This window comes from Pan paniscus, chromosome 6 (assembly GCF_029289425.2).
Source record: "Pan paniscus chromosome 6, NHGRI_mPanPan1-v2.0_pri, whole genome shotgun sequence".
NCBI lineage: Eukaryota > Metazoa > Chordata > Mammalia > Primates > Hominidae > Pan > Pan paniscus.
This window is the reverse complement of record NC_073255.2, coordinates 166,497,659-166,515,292: the sequence shown is the minus strand read 5'-3', so window position 1 is coordinate 166,515,292 and position 17,634 is coordinate 166,497,659. Positions and strand designations below refer to the sequence as shown.

The window sequence follows — 17,634 nt, the reverse complement described above, 5'->3', positions numbered from 1 at the left end:
TTTTTACATGTGTAGGAGACAAGTTTGAGAGTTTTGGGGCAAGTAAAAAATTCTTTTAAAAAGTAAATGTTGGCTGGGTGCAGTGGCTCACACCTGTAATCCTAAAACTTTGGAAGGCCAAGACCAGCAGATTGCCTGAGCTCAGCAGTTCGAGACCAGCCTGACATGGTGAAACCCCTTCTCTACTAAAAATACAAAAAATTAACCTAGCGTGGTGGCGTCCGCCTGTAATCCAAGCTACTGGGGAGGCTGAGGCAGGAGAATCGCTTGAACCCAGGAGGTGGAGGTTGCAGTGAGCTGAGATCGCACCATTTCACTCCAGCCTGGGCGACAGAGTGAGACTCTGTCTCAAAAACAAAAACAAACAAACAAACAAAAGTAAATGTTTAGTGCAGACTAGCTGAAAGAGTCAAACTGAATAATGAACACAATACAGTTTTATACAAAAAAGATTTTTTAAAAAGCACTGGCAGTATGAATGCAGCCCTAAGTTCTATCTGTCACTAGCTTGCTTCATAAATTTCATTTTCTATTTATGCCTCAATTTTTTTTTTTTTTTGAGACTGCGTCTCACTCTGTCGCCCAAGCTGGAGTGCAGTGGTGTGATCTCGGCTCACTGCAACCTCCGCCTCCCGGGTTCAAGCGATTCTCCTGTCTCGCCCTCCCAAGTAGCTGGGACTACAGGTATGTGCCAGCACACTGGGCTGATTTTTTTTTTTTAATTTTTAGTAGAGACGGGGTTTCACCATGTTAGCCAGGATGGTCTCGATCTCCTGACCTCATGATCTGCCCACCTCAGCCTCCCAAAGTGCTGGGATTACAGGCGTGAGCCACCGCGCCCGGCTATTTATGCCTCAATTTTCAATCTGAAAAATATTTTGTTTTCGTAGACACCAGGGAAAAGAAAAAAAAAGCCACCTGTGTTGTCCCACTTAATTGTTGAGAAAAATTAAAATTCTTGGTTCATGAACTTTCTCTAATAAAGCATGGCTGAGAGATGGTATGTTCAGGTTATTCAAAAATGAATATAGGCAATACATATAATTAACATTAATAATTAGTAATAATACCTTGGTGCGATGCTTTAGTTTTCAAAACATTTTCCTACACCAAATTTTATTTTTCTTCCTCTAACTCCTTAAGGTAGGAGGGCATATATTTCATCAGAAGATGAAAGTGAGAACCATGGTTATATGTAGTAGAACTGAGACTAGAGAATAGATCTTCTCACCCTGAGTTAGTATTCTTTCCAATAAATCATGCTAACCTTCTCATTTATAAAGATACAAAATAGTGCAACACATAATATTAGAACAATATTGAATATAATTTACTCTCTTTAGATGATTCAGAATGTATCTTAGGATCCTATATAGATTTCTAAGTTAGGGTCATCAATATCAAGTTATCTCTATACCATTAAGTGCAGAAAAGATGATTAATAGAGCTGTCTGGTTAACCCAAGTCTATCTCTATTACAGTCCAATTTGATAGTTCTAGAATTTTATCACTTCAAGGAAGCCATAAATTACCCACATGTTCTGAAATCTAGAATTAATGCCCAGTAAAATGTACTTGTTCTTTATGGCTATAAACTATATCTGAGCTCTGCTTCCTTGACTATAAAATAAGAATTTTTTACAACACACAGAAAGGTGGATTAAATGAGATGCCCCTGTAAAGAACTTAGTAGTGTGCCTTCCAACACACAGTATCTATTTAAGAGGAAAATAAGGGGGGAAAAAGAGAGTTGTTGACATCTTCATGTTAACGTAAAGTAATCTTTGCGTAAAACAAAGCAGAAACATTATCAAACTTTGCACTTTATTTATTTATTTTTATTTTTTTTGAGACAGAGTTTCGCTCTTGTTGCCCCAGGCTGGAGTGCAATGGCGTGATCTTGGCTCACTGCAACCTCCGCCTCCTGGGTTCAAGCGATTCTCCTGCCTCAGCCTCCCAAGTAGCTGGGATTACAGGCATGTACCACTAAGCCCGGCTAATTTGGTTGTTTTTTTTTTTTTTTTTTTTTTTTAAGTAGAGACGGGGTTTATCCATGTTGGTCAGGCTGGTCTCGAACTCCTGACCTCAGGTGATCCACCTGCCTCGGCCTCCCAAAGTGCTGGGATTACAGGTGTGAGCCACTGCGCCCGGCCTAACTTTGCACTTTAAAATATTCAAGTTTAATATAAAATAGGAAAATAGTTTTTTGTATTTCTATTATAAAAGCAATTCATGCTTATTTAGATAAAGAAAATGAAAATCACCTATAATGCCACCATGTGTAGATAATTAGTGTTAATATTTTAATGTACATCCCTCCAAGTTCTATACACACAGAGGTGGGCATATTTTATGTTAATGTTTTAGAAAATGAGATAAATCAGATCAATTCTGTGTTCCCAGATTAAAAAAAAAAAATCTCCCAAAAGAAAGAGAAAAATAAAGCCCTAAACCCCTCAAACTACGGTATATAAGAAATGCTACTTTACAATCAGTTTTTTTTGTTTTTTTTTTTGAGATCGAGTCTTGCTCTGTCACCCAGGCTGGAGTGCAGTGGCATGATCTCGGCTCAATGTAACCTCCGCCTCCCAGGGTGAAGCGATTCTCCTGCCTCAGCCTCCCGAGTAGCTGGATTACAGGGGCGTGCCACCACACCTGGCTGATTTTTGTATTTTTAGTAGAGACAGGGTTTCGCCATGTTGGCCAGGCTGCTCTCGAACTCCTGACCTCAGGTGATCCACCCACCTCAGCCTCTCAAAGTGCTGTGATTACAGGAGTGAGCCACCATGCCCGGCGGTGTTAAGATTTTCATGTGCATCCCTCCAAAGTTCTATACACACAGAGGTGGGCATGTTTTATGTTAATGTTATAGAAAATGAGATAAATCAGCTCAATTCTGTGTTCCCAGAATTTTTTTTAAATCTCCCAAAAGAAACAGAAAAATAAAGCCCTAAACTCCTCAAATTACAGTATATAAAAAATGCTACTTTACAATCAGTTTTTTAATTTAACATACCACAAATATAATTCACTGCAATAAAGAGCAAATCATCATTTTTAGTGTCTAACAGTTCACGGAATCATCTCTTTTGGGCTATGCTGCTCGTCTTCCTATATAAATTCTAAACACCATCATAATTTAACCAATCACATTGTTCCCAATTTTCCTATTGTAAGCATGCTGTAATAAACAATGTACATCTGTGTTTAACTGGAGGGCATGATACACACCTTTTAGACTTTGATATGCATTGCCAACCTGCCCTCTAGAGAAAGTGTACCAATCTGCATTCTCACTAACAGTGTATTAAACTGCTTGTAGTCCCATACCCTTGTCTATCTAGGTTTGGGTGGAAATAAAACCCTCCTTTTACTCCCATTAATAGTGAAAGTCTTTAGGATCAATTATAAAAGAGAGCTATTGGCTGGGCGCAGTGGCTCGTGCCTGCAATCCCAGCACTTTGGGAGGCCAAGATGGGAGAATCACTCAAGGTCAGGAGTTCAAGAGCAGTCTGGCCAACGTGGTGAAACCCTGTCTCTACTAAAAATCCAAAAAAAATTAGCCAGGCATGGTGGCGCATGCCTGTAGTCCCAGCTACTCAGGAGGCTGAGGTGGGAGAATTGCCTCAATCTGGAAGGCGGAGGTTGCAGTGAGCCGAGATCGTGCCATTGCACTCCAGCCTGGGCAACAGAGCGAGACTCCGTCCCCCAAAAAAAAGAGAGACAGAGACAAAGAGGAGCTATTTAGCTCAGGTTAAGAAAAAAGTATTCAATGAAAACAAACAACAATAAAACGTTGAGGGGGGAAAATGCCAGGATCCAAATACTTGGAAATTCCCATTCTATTGGGAGCTGGGTTTTTCATCATCCTGCTCCCTCTTCCTCCTCATTTGTTTGTTTTATTTTATTTGTTATGTTTGACTTTTTAGTCATCATCTTTGGTAAGAAGGGGAAAGAGGGAGCATATGATAGAGAAAATGTGCACCTCCAACAAAGTATCTATGCGTTTGACAACTGAGATCCAGCTCCTCATTCACCAGCACACCAAGCTCTACTGAGTGTGGTTTTGACAAATATGGAAAACACCACTTTCAAATGTCTTACCTCCAAAATGATAATAACTAAACTGTTTGCTGACTTTTGTGGACAATCCACGATGATATAATATAATCAAAACCTCAGACTGCTTTACCCTAACACACCAAATGTGACAAAGAACAAAAAATACCCATCACAGGAGAGGAGTTTACCTAACACAGTATTAGAAACCAAAGGCTTAGGCAGTAGATGTACTTTACATCTGAGACAGAGTAGATTCTTCACATCAACTAGATAAAAATAATTCACTTTATGTTTTCTTTACTTGAACCAGTCAGAATGCCTCTAGAAACAGAATAATAGAAACTGTAAAAAGACAGTAAAGAAAAGTTTAGATCGGGGTGTCCAATCTTTTGGCTTCCCTAGGCCACATTAGAGGAAGAATTATCTTGGGCCACACATAAAATGCACTAACATTAATAACAGCCGATGAGCTGAAGAAAAAAAAACGCCAAAAAATCTCATAATGTTTTAAGAAAGTTTACGAATTTGTGTTGGGCCACATTCAAAGCCATTCTGGGTCACATGCGTCTTGCGGGACGTGGGTTGGACAAGCTTGGTTTAGATAATGCTTTCCTTTCTGGACCACTATTTAGAGATCCTTCCAGTGTCCACAGAAAGGGCTATGAATCCAACAATCAAAAGATCACTATTTAGGTTTATATTTATAAAATATAGTATTACTTCAGACCAAGTTGCTGGTTCAGATGGAATAAAAAATAAAAGTGCCACCCCTGAGCAGCAGCGTCAGCATCCACACTGAGTAAACACCTGCCCAGGGGACTTGCGATCCTGTTCCCCACCACTGCGCTTAACTCATTTTTGCTCTAACTCTGAAGTCATTTACTGAACAGATACTATTATTTAGATAACATGTTATTTCAGAGGCTGAGCAGCTATACTGAACAGAAGTAAAGGATAGAAACTAAATTCCTGAAATTCTAGCTGGGGAGACCACAAATAAGTATACAAGTTAATAAATGAGACAATTCCAGGTAGTAACAAGTGTTATACAGACAAGAACACAGAGGATGTATTAGTGGCTTGGTAGGGAGAAGAAAGCTTCATTTAGGTGGGATAATCAAGAAAGGCTTGTCTCAGAGGTGATATTTGAGCTAGACTTTGAATAAGATAAAGTCCATCATGCAATAATCTGGGAGAACAATATTCAGGCAAAGGGAGCAGCAAAAGCAAAAGAACGGATGCAGGGTGTTTGAGGAAAAGAGGGCTACAGTGGCCACAGCCCAGTGACTGAGGGGAAGATGATGAGGCAGGAAGAGGTCAGATTACATAGGGCCTTCAAAGCCATGGCAGAGTCTGAATTTGATTCTAGGAATAGTGGAAAACCATTACAGGGCTTAAACAAGGAAGTGATATGGCCTGAATTAAATAAATAAATAAATTTATTCATTCATTCATTCATTCACTCATTTATTTGAGGCAGGATCTCGCTCTGTCACCTAGGCTGGAGTGCAGTGGCACAATCTTGGCTCACTGCAGCCTCAACCTCCAGGGCTCAAACGATCCTCCCACCTCAGCCTTCCAAGTATTTGAGACTACAGGCATACACCACCATGGCCCCAGCTAATTTTTGTATTTTTTGTAGAGACAAAAAAAATACCAGCCTGCTGCCCAGGCTGATCTCGAACTCCTGGACTCAAGGGATCCTCCTCTTGATTACAGGCATGAGCTACAACGTCCGGCATGATTTAAGTTTTTTAAAAAACTACTATGATGGCTACTATGATGGAGAATGGACTGCAGCAGACCACAGTGGATAGGCTATATGAGAGATGCTAAAGGCTTGGACTTGGGTGCTGATGGGAAGTGAGAAGAATGGCCAGAGTCAGGGTCCATTTCAGGGGTGAACTGACATGACCTGCCACCTGGAGGGTGGCAGGGGAATGTGGAGGGAGAGGGCAAAACAAGGAAATCCGGATTACTTCTATGCTGGGACTTGAGCAACCAGATGGACAGTCGTTCGATTAACTGATATGGGGAACGCTTGGAGAGGAACAGATGTGGAGTGGAGAGTAGGAACAACCAAAGGTTCTGTTTGGGGCGTGTGAGGACCAGACATCTAACAGTGAGGGTAAGAAAACAACATATCGATGATCAGGTAAGAAGAGGAAGAGGGGCCCCAGAAGGGATGAGGGGAGCACCTAGTGAAGGATGAGGATCTTCAGAAGAGAGTGTGGTCAAGAGACAGAGAGAAGATGCTTTAAGGAGTAATCAACTGTGTCAAATGCTGCTGAAGACTGAATAAGATAAGGAAAAAAACCTGACAAGTGGATTTAGCAAGATAGAAGTAAATTAATAAAGAAATAGGGTGGGCTGGGTGTGGTGGCTCACGCCTGTAATCCCAGCACTTTGGGAGGCCGAGGCAGGCGGATCACATGAGGTCAGGAGTTTGAGATGATCCTGGCTAACACAGCAAAACCCCATCTCTACTAAAAAAACAAAAATTAGCCAGGTGTGGTAGCCCGCACCTATAATCACAGCTATTCGGAGGCACAAGTAGCGCTTGAACCCGGGAGGCGGAGGTTGCAGTGAGCCAAGATTGCACCACTGCACTCCAGCCTGGGCCACAGCTCGAGACTCTGTCTCAAAAAAAAAATAAATAAATAAATAAATAGGGTGGGAAAATATGTTAAAAAGGTGTTTGATTTTGATCAAGCTAAACTAAAAATATATAAAAGGGATAATTTCATAAAAATTACTAAGGTATGCTGATTTATCATGCTAAGTACATTTTTGACTTCCCTTCTTAAAAGAAGAGGAAATCAGGCTGGCACAGTGGCTCATGCCTGTAATCCCAGCACTTTGGGAGGCTGAGGCAGGAGGATCGCTTGAGCCTAGGAGTTTGAGATCAGCCTGGGCAACACAGTGAGACCCTCATCTTTAGAAATCATAAAATTTAAATAAAAATTTTAAAAAGGAAGAGGAAATCAACAACTCAGAAGACTGTCACTCTGACTTTTACATTCTTGCGGAAGGAAGCTGTACTTAGTAATAATTACGGAAGTATTTAGAATTTACATTGAAAGAGGAGCAGAGCAGCCCGAGGGCTAAAAGTTTACTTGGCTACCTTGACTGTGATTCATTAAACTCCTAAGGTTCTTTTGTTCAGACCAACCCCAAGCTAAAAGTTTTTTTGTTTTTGTTTTTAAATCCAACCCAAAGGCCCAAGTGAAAGGGAAAAAAAAACTTCCAGAAGAAAGAGGAGACCACAGCCATGCCCTTGGTTGGGAGCACTTTTCTGGCACTATAATGTCTTTTCCAAGGCTGCTACTGTTTCACTACAAGACTCCAGTCTGCATCTCACTCCCTGGTCAGATCACTGAGGACAAAATGCAGAAAAGTGATCAGAGGCCCGCCCACACCTGTGCCACTTGTCTTTGAGTCTCCTCCTCACCTCCCACCCCTCACCTGGGTCATTTTGTCCACAGAGACTGGAATTCCGTCGATGGTGAGAGGCGGCAGTTCTGAGTTAACCTCCTGTGGCGCAGGGGCGTGTTCTGCCAGAGCAGACTCCAGGTCTTCCAGGATCATGCTCTTGTACTTACGCACCTGCGGGGAATTAAGGGCAGAAGTAAACAAGATGCCCAACAACCAGGGAGGATTGGTGCCAAGCAACAAGAGAGTGGGTGGGGCTGGCCTTCCTGAGCCATTGCATAGCCTTAAAAACAAACACTTCTACAAGCAAATAAAAATACCCACTGGTCCCAAAGACATCATACTGAACATAACTAAATGAAAAGATGATGAAATTGCAGGTAACAACAATAGAAGAGAGCCAGTGAAAAAATTTTCCAGAAATACTGCTTCTCAGTTAAAATCACATTTTCTCAATGAGGGTGCCATTGCCTGTTCCAGGTCTAACAGCCATGGTATTCATGGTTCTGCATTTCCCAGGCCATTGCATGAACAACTAGCTGTGGCAGCTCATCACCAAAATCATTTTCAAGATCTTCAAGGACTTACATTTCTAAAACTTAAAGTAACCAATTCATTCAAAACTGCTGCTACATTCCTGCAAAGCCAGACTACCAAACAGACAGGCGATTCAAGCATACAAGAGACTGGACTGAAAAGAATCAGAGAAAAAAAACTGATAGGTGTATGTTGTAGCTGAGTGCCACTACTGGTAAGGCCAGGGCCAAAGGGAGCCCCATAGGTCAAATCTCCCTTGCTTCTGGTAGGGCTTGGTGACAGAAGTAAACCTCCAACCCATGACGCCTTTAGCTCTAGCCCAGGCTGGAACCAGATATTGTTGTTCGTTGTCTGCATTCCCACTACTGCCAGTGCCATGTCTCAACTTAACAGTAACACACTGGACATGCACACATTCTATCATGAACAGAAAGGGTGGACAGACGCTGGGTCTTCCAACCACCAATATAATGGGTTCATCTGAATGCCTGGAACTTGGGAGAGGAAAAAATGGGTTCATTCACTTAGGAGAATACACAAGGGGTATGAGGATACCTCTGGGAATAACAAAGAAGCCATGGAATTATGGAAATGTGACAAGTGGGCTAGGAAATTAACTTGCTTTCTGGGCTCAAGGCACTATTTTAGGGAAACAAATGGAAGAGAAAATGAGGTTTGACTAGAAGTTCCAGCAATGTTTGAATCCTGGGTTGTCTGCTGAGTGGGCTGGACTCTATACACTTCCTTATAAATACCTCATTATGTGGATTAAAAAAGAAAAATTCCCATACTCTACCCCAAGCATCTGGAAAAATAAATATTATTACTGGCTACATGGTGCAACTTCTGCAGTTGAAGAATCCTCCAAATAGGTCAATAACTAAGGGGATAAGAGAAAAATAGCACAAACTGGTAGACTCATTATCTTTCCAGAGATTCAGTTGTATCCTGGTCTCTAATAAAAAATAAAGTTTCAAAAATTATTGCCATTATATGTATTGCAACATAAGCAGCTGATGTTGCCACAGCAACTTTACAGGATTATATTTTCTGCTATGTTCCTGTAGTCTAGATAGTATTTATGCTGCCTACTCACACACACACACACACAAATGAATCTTACAAGCCTAGTGATATGGTTTGGCTCTATGTCCCCACCCAAATTTCATCTTGATTGTAATTCCTACATTTTGAGGGAGGGACCTGGTGGGAGGTGACTGGATCATGGGGGCAGTTTCTCCCATGTTGTTCTCGTGATAGTGAGTTCTCATAAGAGCTGATGGTTTAAAAGTGTTTGGCAGTTCCACCGGCATTCCCTCCCCGCACCTGTCTCTCTTTGTCTCTCTCTCTCTCTCTCCTGCCACTATGTAAGACGTGCCTTGCTTCCCCTTCTGCCATGATTGTTAAGTTTCCTGAAGCCTCCCTAGCCATGTGGAACTGTAAGTCAATTAAACCTCTTTTATTTATAAATTACCCAGTCACAGTTAGTTCTTTATAGCAGTGTGAAAATGGACTAATACACCTAGCTTCTGGTCTTAGAACTTTAAGGTTTATAAGGTTAAATCCTTCTATTAGGTATAGGCCAATAGGAAGAATGATCATATTAGAAAAACAGGCTGTGTGCAGTGGCTCATACCTGTAATCCCAGCACATTGGGAAGTTGAGGCAGGCAGATCCCTTGAGCCCAGGAGTTTGAGAACAGCCTAGGCAACATGGTGAGACCCTGTGTCTACTAAAAATACAAAAATTAGCCAGGCATGGTAGTGCGCACCTGTGGTCCCAGCTACTCGGGAGGCTGAGGTAGGAGGATGGCTTAAGCCCAGGAGGTGGAGGTTGCAGTGAGCCAAGATAGTGCCACTCCAGCCTGGGTGACAGAGCCAGACTTTGTCTCAAAAATAAATAATTTTAAAATAAAAACAAACTTCATCTGGCTTTTAGAAACACCTGGCATTCAAAAATGGAAAATCATTAGGTTACTACTTCTTTATTAGCCAGTTTCAAACAATTTCAGCCATTTTTATGAGTCAGCTTATCAGTGCTATATAATTCTTTTAAAACATCTTTTGTTTGTTTGTTTTTTAGTGCCAGTAGAGCATCCCTAAGTAATTTGCAACAAAACAACTTCAGGTATTACCAAAGCATTTCCATCTAAGCTTGCTTACTAAAGTTAAGTAACTTTCTCAGAATTACTGACCTCATGTTTTAATTCTATCTGATCTATCAATTCTGAGATGCATTTTTCTTTCCTATTTATCAGTCTTCTGAAATTGGGATACATCTTAAAATTGCTATGGACAAGGCAACAACAGGGCATAGCTGTCATTGCCTGCAGCCATGTGAACATGTTTGCTATCCCTGGCCTTTTTACTCAACAAATCATTTAGCACCATTTCAGAAGAGAATGTGAGTCTTGGCTGTTGTCTACTACCTTCCCAATGACAATTTCTCTTAAGATCAAGAAGCACCGCCAGGCGCGGTGGCTCACGCCTGTAATCCCAGCACTTTGGGAGGCTGAGGCGGGCAGATCACCTGAGGTCAGAAGTTCGAGACCAGCCTGACCAACATGGTGAAACCCTGTCTATACTAAAAATACAAAAATTAGCTGGGCGTGGTGGTGGGCGCCTGTAATCCCAGCTACTTGGGAGGCTGAGGTAGGAGAATCGCTTGAACCCGGGAGGTGGAGGTTGCAGTGAGCTGAGATTTGCACCATTGTACTCCAGCCTGGGCAACAGGGTGAGACTCTTCCTCAAAAAAAAAAAAAAAAAGGACTTGCATCAAACCTGTTGCTGCTTGGGGGCAAAAATTCAGACAATAACAGAGCACTTTTTAAAGAAATATAGCATTGCCCGTTTTCATGATGGCACAGAGGACAATATTACATGAAAAAACACAGACAATGATGACTGAAACAAGAAGTAATTCAAAAGGGTTGGACTCTGAATGTGAAGAAGTTTTAGGAATACCTTATTTCACTTATATTTTCCTTTTTATATATGTATACAAAAATGATATATGATTAAAAACTATGTCTAAGCCTTGAAAGAGCTCTTTCAATAAGTAGAAAATAAAAATTCTAAGTGATAGCATTGTGTCAACATTTATCAATGTTTTTTCTTTCTTCATAGTACACAAATAACAGCACATCTTATAATCAATGGTGTCACAGATGAGACAAAATACAGGTTTGTGTTCCAACTTATGCCTCCTGTTCCAAAAACCATAGCTTACGCCTTTGTCACTTCATACCAACATGTCAATTGGTTGCACAACTAAGGTAAACAACCACTTAAATCAAAATCAGTTACCATTCTCTTTCCTCAATTCATCTTGTATACCACTGCCATTTGAAATTTTGGAAACACTTACTGTCATCAAACACCGTTTATTGAGCACTTACTTTGTGCCAAGCACTACATGCGTTGTCTCAAATAATCCTTACCATAATTCTATAAGGAAAATATTATATTCACTTTGCAAATAAGAAAACTGAGGCTTAATAAACTTAAGTAACTTTCTCCAAATCATATTAACTAGTAAGAAGTATAGCCAAAAATCAAACAAATTTTTATGTAGCTCTAAAGCTGGTATGTTTAGCCACATCACTATCATTTATCTTTTTTTCTCAAGAAACTGCTATAGTTCCTCACTTCTTATAGGACAAAGTCCAAGTTTCTCTGGCCAGCATTTCAATCTTTCCAATTATTTATTTTTCCAATACTCCTTTGCCAGAGCCTCCAGATACAGCTGTGCCTGCCTAACCCTGGAGACTATGTGAATGACACCTCTTGCGCTCCCAGCATACAACCTCCATGGAGTCCTATACTGAGCAACTTTGCTCACCTTCTTCCTTCTTTAGCTGCCCAACCTCGTCACTCACCTTGGCATCTAGCAAGTTCTCTTCTTTGAAACTTCTAAAGACCTTTTTTTTTTTTTTTTGAGATACAGTCCCACTCTGTTGCCTAGGCTGGAGTGCAGTGGTGTGATCTCGGCTCACTGCCACCTCCATCTCCTGGGTTCAAGAGATTCTCCTGCCTCAGCCTCCTGAGTAGCCGGGATTACAGGTGCCTGCCACCATGCCCGGCTATTTTTTTGCATTTTTAGTACAGACAGGGTTTCAACCAGGCTGGTCTCAAACTCCTGACCTCAAGTGATCTGCCCACCTAGACCTCCCAAAGTGCTGGGATTACAGACATGAGCCACCACATAAATCTGCTTCTTATCCAAATATTTTCCATTTTTCTAGGCCCAATTCAATTCCCACTTGCTCTGAAAAAACTTCCCAAGTATCCTTGCCATAATTCTCTTCCTCCTTTAAATTCCTACTGACACAAATAAACATGTGTCACTTATACTGTTATTTCCAGAATACACTATACACAACCAGTGCATGACATTGCTGAGCATAGGGACCAGGTCTTTTGCTTATTTTTCATACACACACACACACACACACACTTGAATGAGACAGGGTCTTACATGTTGCCCAGGCTGAAATATAAAATATTTTAAATATACATATACAGGTAACACATTAACAAACATTTTATAATTACCAGAGATGGAGGGTGTTTAGGGTATTTGCAGGAGCCATTAGAGTTTTATTTTGTTTTGTTCTTTGAAACAAGGTCTTGCTCTGTCACGCAGGTTTGTTCACTGCAGCCTCGAATTCCTGAGCTCCAGTGATCCTCCCACCTTAGCCTCCCAAGTAGCTGGGATCACAGGTGTGTGCCACCACACTTGGCTAATTTTCAAAATGTTTGCTATAAGGTCACTGGGCCTTCAGTTGGGTTGCAAAAATAGTCCCAGACAAGATACCATAATTTTTTTGTATTCCTGAAGCTTAACTGGATAAAGGAAGAGTCTTTGGGAAGGTCTCATAAAAAAAATTTTTTTTTTAATTTTCTACAAGCTCCTATGAGACTAAAAACACATTATCATCTGAGGTATGTAACAAAGAGCTGCTGCCCTCAGACCTGTGACTGTGAAGCACATCTGGCTTCCAGCCAGGCTGCAGGCTGTGGCCCCTGAAGTTATGTTGACTTCATCCTATTGTCTCTCCAGCCCCAGTGTCTGCCTCCTTTGTTCTCCTGCCTCAGTTCAGGGCTCTCATTTCCCCTTAGTCCTTTGGGATTCCCAGTTTTGAACCCTGAAACCCCAAAGGACTCAGATGGAATCCTTATCTCATACCTTGTATCCAATAGTGTTAAATAGTTATATGTTGACTAAGTAAATACATGAGCAACGGGGCTTTCACTATACTACTTTCCACATATCTTCCACATTGCATGCAACTCCCACGGTTCTTCATTGCCCTAAAGACAATGATTATTTATCATTAATCATTAGGGAAATGAAAATCAAAATTTGATTATTAATGATAAATGACTATAATAAGACTAGGGTATAAGATTAGGGAATTATTTGTACCTTAAATGTTTAACAGACATCAACCAAAATAATTGGGGCCTAGGGTCTCTTTGAGGGATGTAGTTCTTTAATCACTTTTCCAATTTTGTATATGTTTATTATTCTATTGAGGTTTTCGGTTAATGTTTATTCTGAGGTTTGGATGTGTTTTGGTTATTTTATTTTCTTACTAAGTTAATCCACTTGGCTGAGATTTTAACTTGCAAGAACAGAACTAATACATAGCCTTTTCTTACAATTTTCAATCTCTTCTTGTCTGCAATTACAGCTATCTTGTTTCTAAAGCTACATATTAGTTTTCTTCTCCCTTTTCCTCATTAGCATGTAGCAGTTTTTCTGTTTTATCAGACTTTTTATAGAACCAATTCTTGAATTTAACAAGTCTACTTTTCCCTGTTTGCTAACTCATTCATTTCTTTCACGTTTATTTATTCTACTTTTTCTTAGACTTATTTTATTATTCTCTTTCTACCTTCTTTAGCTAGATGGAGTTTCTTTCTTTTCCAACTTTCTCATATAAATTTTTTTGAAAATAAGACAATGAATATTCCTTTGAATACCAGTTTAGATAATACCTTCTAAGTTTTTATTTTTGGTTATCATTTTTGTTTCTAAATAACCTGTAAATTAAGATTTTCTTTTAAAAATTTCCAGCCAGGAGGGGTGGCTCACGCCTGTAATCCCAGCACTTTGGGAGGCTGAGGCAGGAGGATCACCTGAGGTTAGGAGTTCAAGACCAGCCTGGCCAACATGGTGAAGCCTCCTCTCTAGTAAAAATACAAAAATTAGCCAGGCATGGTGGCGGGAGCCTGTAATCCCAACTACTCGGAGGCTGAGGCAGAGAATTGCTTGAACCTGGGAGGCAAAGGCTGCAGTGAGCCGAGATCGCACCACTGCACTCTAGCCTGGGTGACAGAGTGAGACTCCATCTCAAAAAAAAAAAAAAAAAAATTCCGGCCAGTTGTGGTGGCTCATGCCTGTAATCGCAGCACTTTGGGAAGCCGAGGCAGGTGGATTACCTGAGGTCTGGAGTTTGAGACCAGCCTGGCCAACATGGTGAAACCCCGTCTCTAGTAAAAACATAAAAAATAGCCGGGCATGGTGGCACACACCTGTAATCCCAGCTACTCAGGAGGCTGAAGCAGGGAGAATCACTTGAACACAGGAAGCAGAGGTTGCAGTTAGCTGAGATCGCACCATTGCACTCTAGCCTGGGCAATAGAGCAAGTCTCTCTCTTTCTCTCTCTCTCTCTCTCTCTCTCTCTCTCACACACACACACACACACACACACACACTCTCCACATGATTGAAATTTTTTTCTTGTCTTTTGAAATTCTAAAATTCTGAATTTTCTGTACTATGATCAGAAAATATTCTCTGGGGCCAGGGCTGGTGGCTCACACCTATAATCCCAACGCTTTGGGAGGCCAAGGCGGGCGAATCACTTGAGGTCAGGAGTTCAAGACCAGCCCGGCCAACATGGTGAAACCCTGTCTCTACTAAAAATATAAAAATTAATCAGCTACTCAGGAGGCTGAGGCAGGAGAACTGTTTGAACTGGTGAGGCAGAGGTTGCAGTGAGCTGAGACTGCACCACTGCACTCCAGCCTGGGCAACAGAACAAGATCTTGTTTCAAAAAAAAAATTATTTGAGGCCTGGTAATAATAAATGGTCAATTCTTATAATCCATTTATGTAATTTTTCAAATATGATATATTATCCCCTTGTAAGGTGTCAATGCTCCTGTATCTATTGTATCAGCTTCTTTTGTTTGTTTTTTGGGCCATTGTCTCACTCTGTCACCCAGGCTGGAGCACAGTGGAATAATCATAGTTCACTGCATCCTTGAACTCCTAGGCTCAAGTAATCCTCCTGCCTCAGCATCTCAAATAGCTGGGATTACAAGTGCACACCACCACACCCAGATCCTTTTTTTTTTTTTTTTTACATTTTTTTGTAGAGACGGGGTCTCACTATGTTGCCTAGACTGTCAACCTTATTAAATCTGTTATTCAGATCTCTATATTCTTGTTTATATTTTGCTTTGTTCATCTGGCAAGGATAGTAAATCCTCTTACTATCATTGCGGGGTTTTTTTGTTTTGTTTTGTTTTGTTTTTTCTTTAGGACAGGGTCTTGCTCTGTCATCCAGGCTAGAGTGCAGTGGTGCAATCACAGCTCACTGCAGACTTGACCTCTGGGCTCAAGCAATCTTCACATCTCAGCCTCCCAAGAAGCTAAGATTATAAGCATGTGCTACCACATCTGGCTAATTTTTAAATTTTTTATAGAGATGAAGTCTCATTATGTTGCCTGGACTGGTCTCAAACTCCTGGCCTCAACCAATCCTCCCACCTCAGCTCCCAAAGTGCTGGGATTATACATATGTGCCACCGTGCCCCCCCCATTGTGGGTTTTAACTATCTTTTTTCCTTACATTTCTAACTTTTTGATCTACATGCTTTGGTATGTATATATGTCTGGTTGACTGACTGACTAACTGATTGAGACAGGGTCTCACTCTGTCACCCAGGCTGGAGTGCAGTGGCATCATTATGGCTCACTGTAGCCTTGATCTCCTGGGCTCAAGCAATCCTCCTGCCTCAGCCTCCCAAGTAGCTGGGAGTACAGATGTGGGCCAGTATGCCTGACTTTTTTTTTTTTTGTAGAGATGAGGTCCCACTATGTTGCCCAGGCTTGTCTTGAACTCTTGGCCTCAAGCAATCCTCCCACCTCAGCCTTCCAAAGTGCTGGGATTACAGGCATGAGCCACTGTACCTGGCCCCATGTTTTGCTTTAAAGTTACTTGAAGAATATAAAGGTTCATGATAAATATGTACTTCTTATCTTAGCTGGGTGTGGTGGCACCTGCCTATAGTCCCAGCTACTCAGGAGGCTGAGGCGGGAGGATCGCTTGAACCCAAGAGGAGGAGATTGCAGTGAGCTGAGATTGTGCCACTACACTCTAAGGTGGGCAACTGAGTGCGACCTTGTCTCTAAATAAATAAATTAATAAATAAATACTTCTTATCAATATTAAATGATCCCTGGTTGCCAGTTAATACTTTTTTGCCTTGACAATTAGGCTTTGTCTGATATTAATGCGGTGATCCATGATTTATTTTTGTAGGCATTTTTCTGACAAACTTTTGCCTGTTATTTTACATTTAACATTTGTAACAGATTTACTGATACATAGTTCACACACCATATGTATTTGTTTCCTATGGCTCCCACAAATCACCACAAACTGGGTGGTTTAAACCCATACAAATTTATTTTCTTGGTTTCACTTGGCTAAAGTCAAGGTGTTGGCAGGGCCAGGTCCTTCTGCAGTCTCTAAGGGAGCATCTCTAAGACAGAATTGTTTCTTTGCCTTGTCTAGCTTCTGTCTAGCCTGTATCACTGGCTCCGGACCCCCTCCTTGCATCCAACCTCTTGCTTCCACCAACACATCTACTTCTATGCCAATCTCCCTTTGTTTCCCTCTTATAAAGACACTTGTGATTACATTTAGGGCCTACCTGGATAATCAAGAATAATCTCCCCATTCAAGACCCTTTTAATTACAACTGCACTTTTGCTGTATAAGGTAATAGTCACAGGTTGAAGGGATGGGACCTGCACATCTCTGGGGGTCATTATTTAGTTTGTCATACCATACAATTCACCCATTTAAAGGGTAAGACTTTATACTCATAGGGTCCTAAAATTACCACCAAAATCTAATTTTAGAGCATTTCATTCCGCCTAAAAGAAACCCCGTGCCCACTGGCGTCACTCTCTTCCCCTTCCCCAGTCTCTGGCAACCACTAATCCACTCTCTCTCTATAAATAAGATTTATCTATCCTGGACATTGCATATAAATGGAATCATACAACATGTGATCTTTTGTGACTGGGTTCTTTTGCTTAGCACAATGTTTTAAAGGTTCATCCATGCTGTAGTATAATATCAGTACTTCTTCCCTTTTTCTTGCTGAATAATATTCCATCCTATGGATATACCACATTTTATTTATCCATTCGTCAGCCGATGAACATTTGAGTTGTTTCCACTTTTTGGCAATTATAAATAATGCTGCTATAAACACTGTATACAAGTTTGTGTATGAACATATGCTTTCAGTTCTCTTGGGTATAACTTAGGAATAGAACTGCTAGGACACATGGCG

At 41.0% G+C, this 17,634-nt stretch overlaps 1 protein-coding gene across 9 annotated transcripts in view; it reads right to left on the bottom strand.

The window, feature by feature from the left end:
* The window catches only part of NRF1 (nuclear respiratory factor 1), a 145,192-nt gene that overhangs the window by 58,987 nt on the left and 68,571 nt on the right, over positions 1-17,634 (bottom strand). For all 9 annotated transcript variants that reach the window (XR_010112642.1, XM_034964979.2, XM_055114860.1 and 6 more), the window contains exon 5: positions 7,528-7,668. Coding sequence is in view for 8 of the 9 variants with exons in the window: in XM_034964979.2 (XP_034820870.1) it covers positions 7,528-7,668 (141 nt within the window). In the remaining variant the exon portion in view is untranslated. The remainder of the gene's footprint in view (positions 1-7,527; positions 7,669-17,634) is intronic.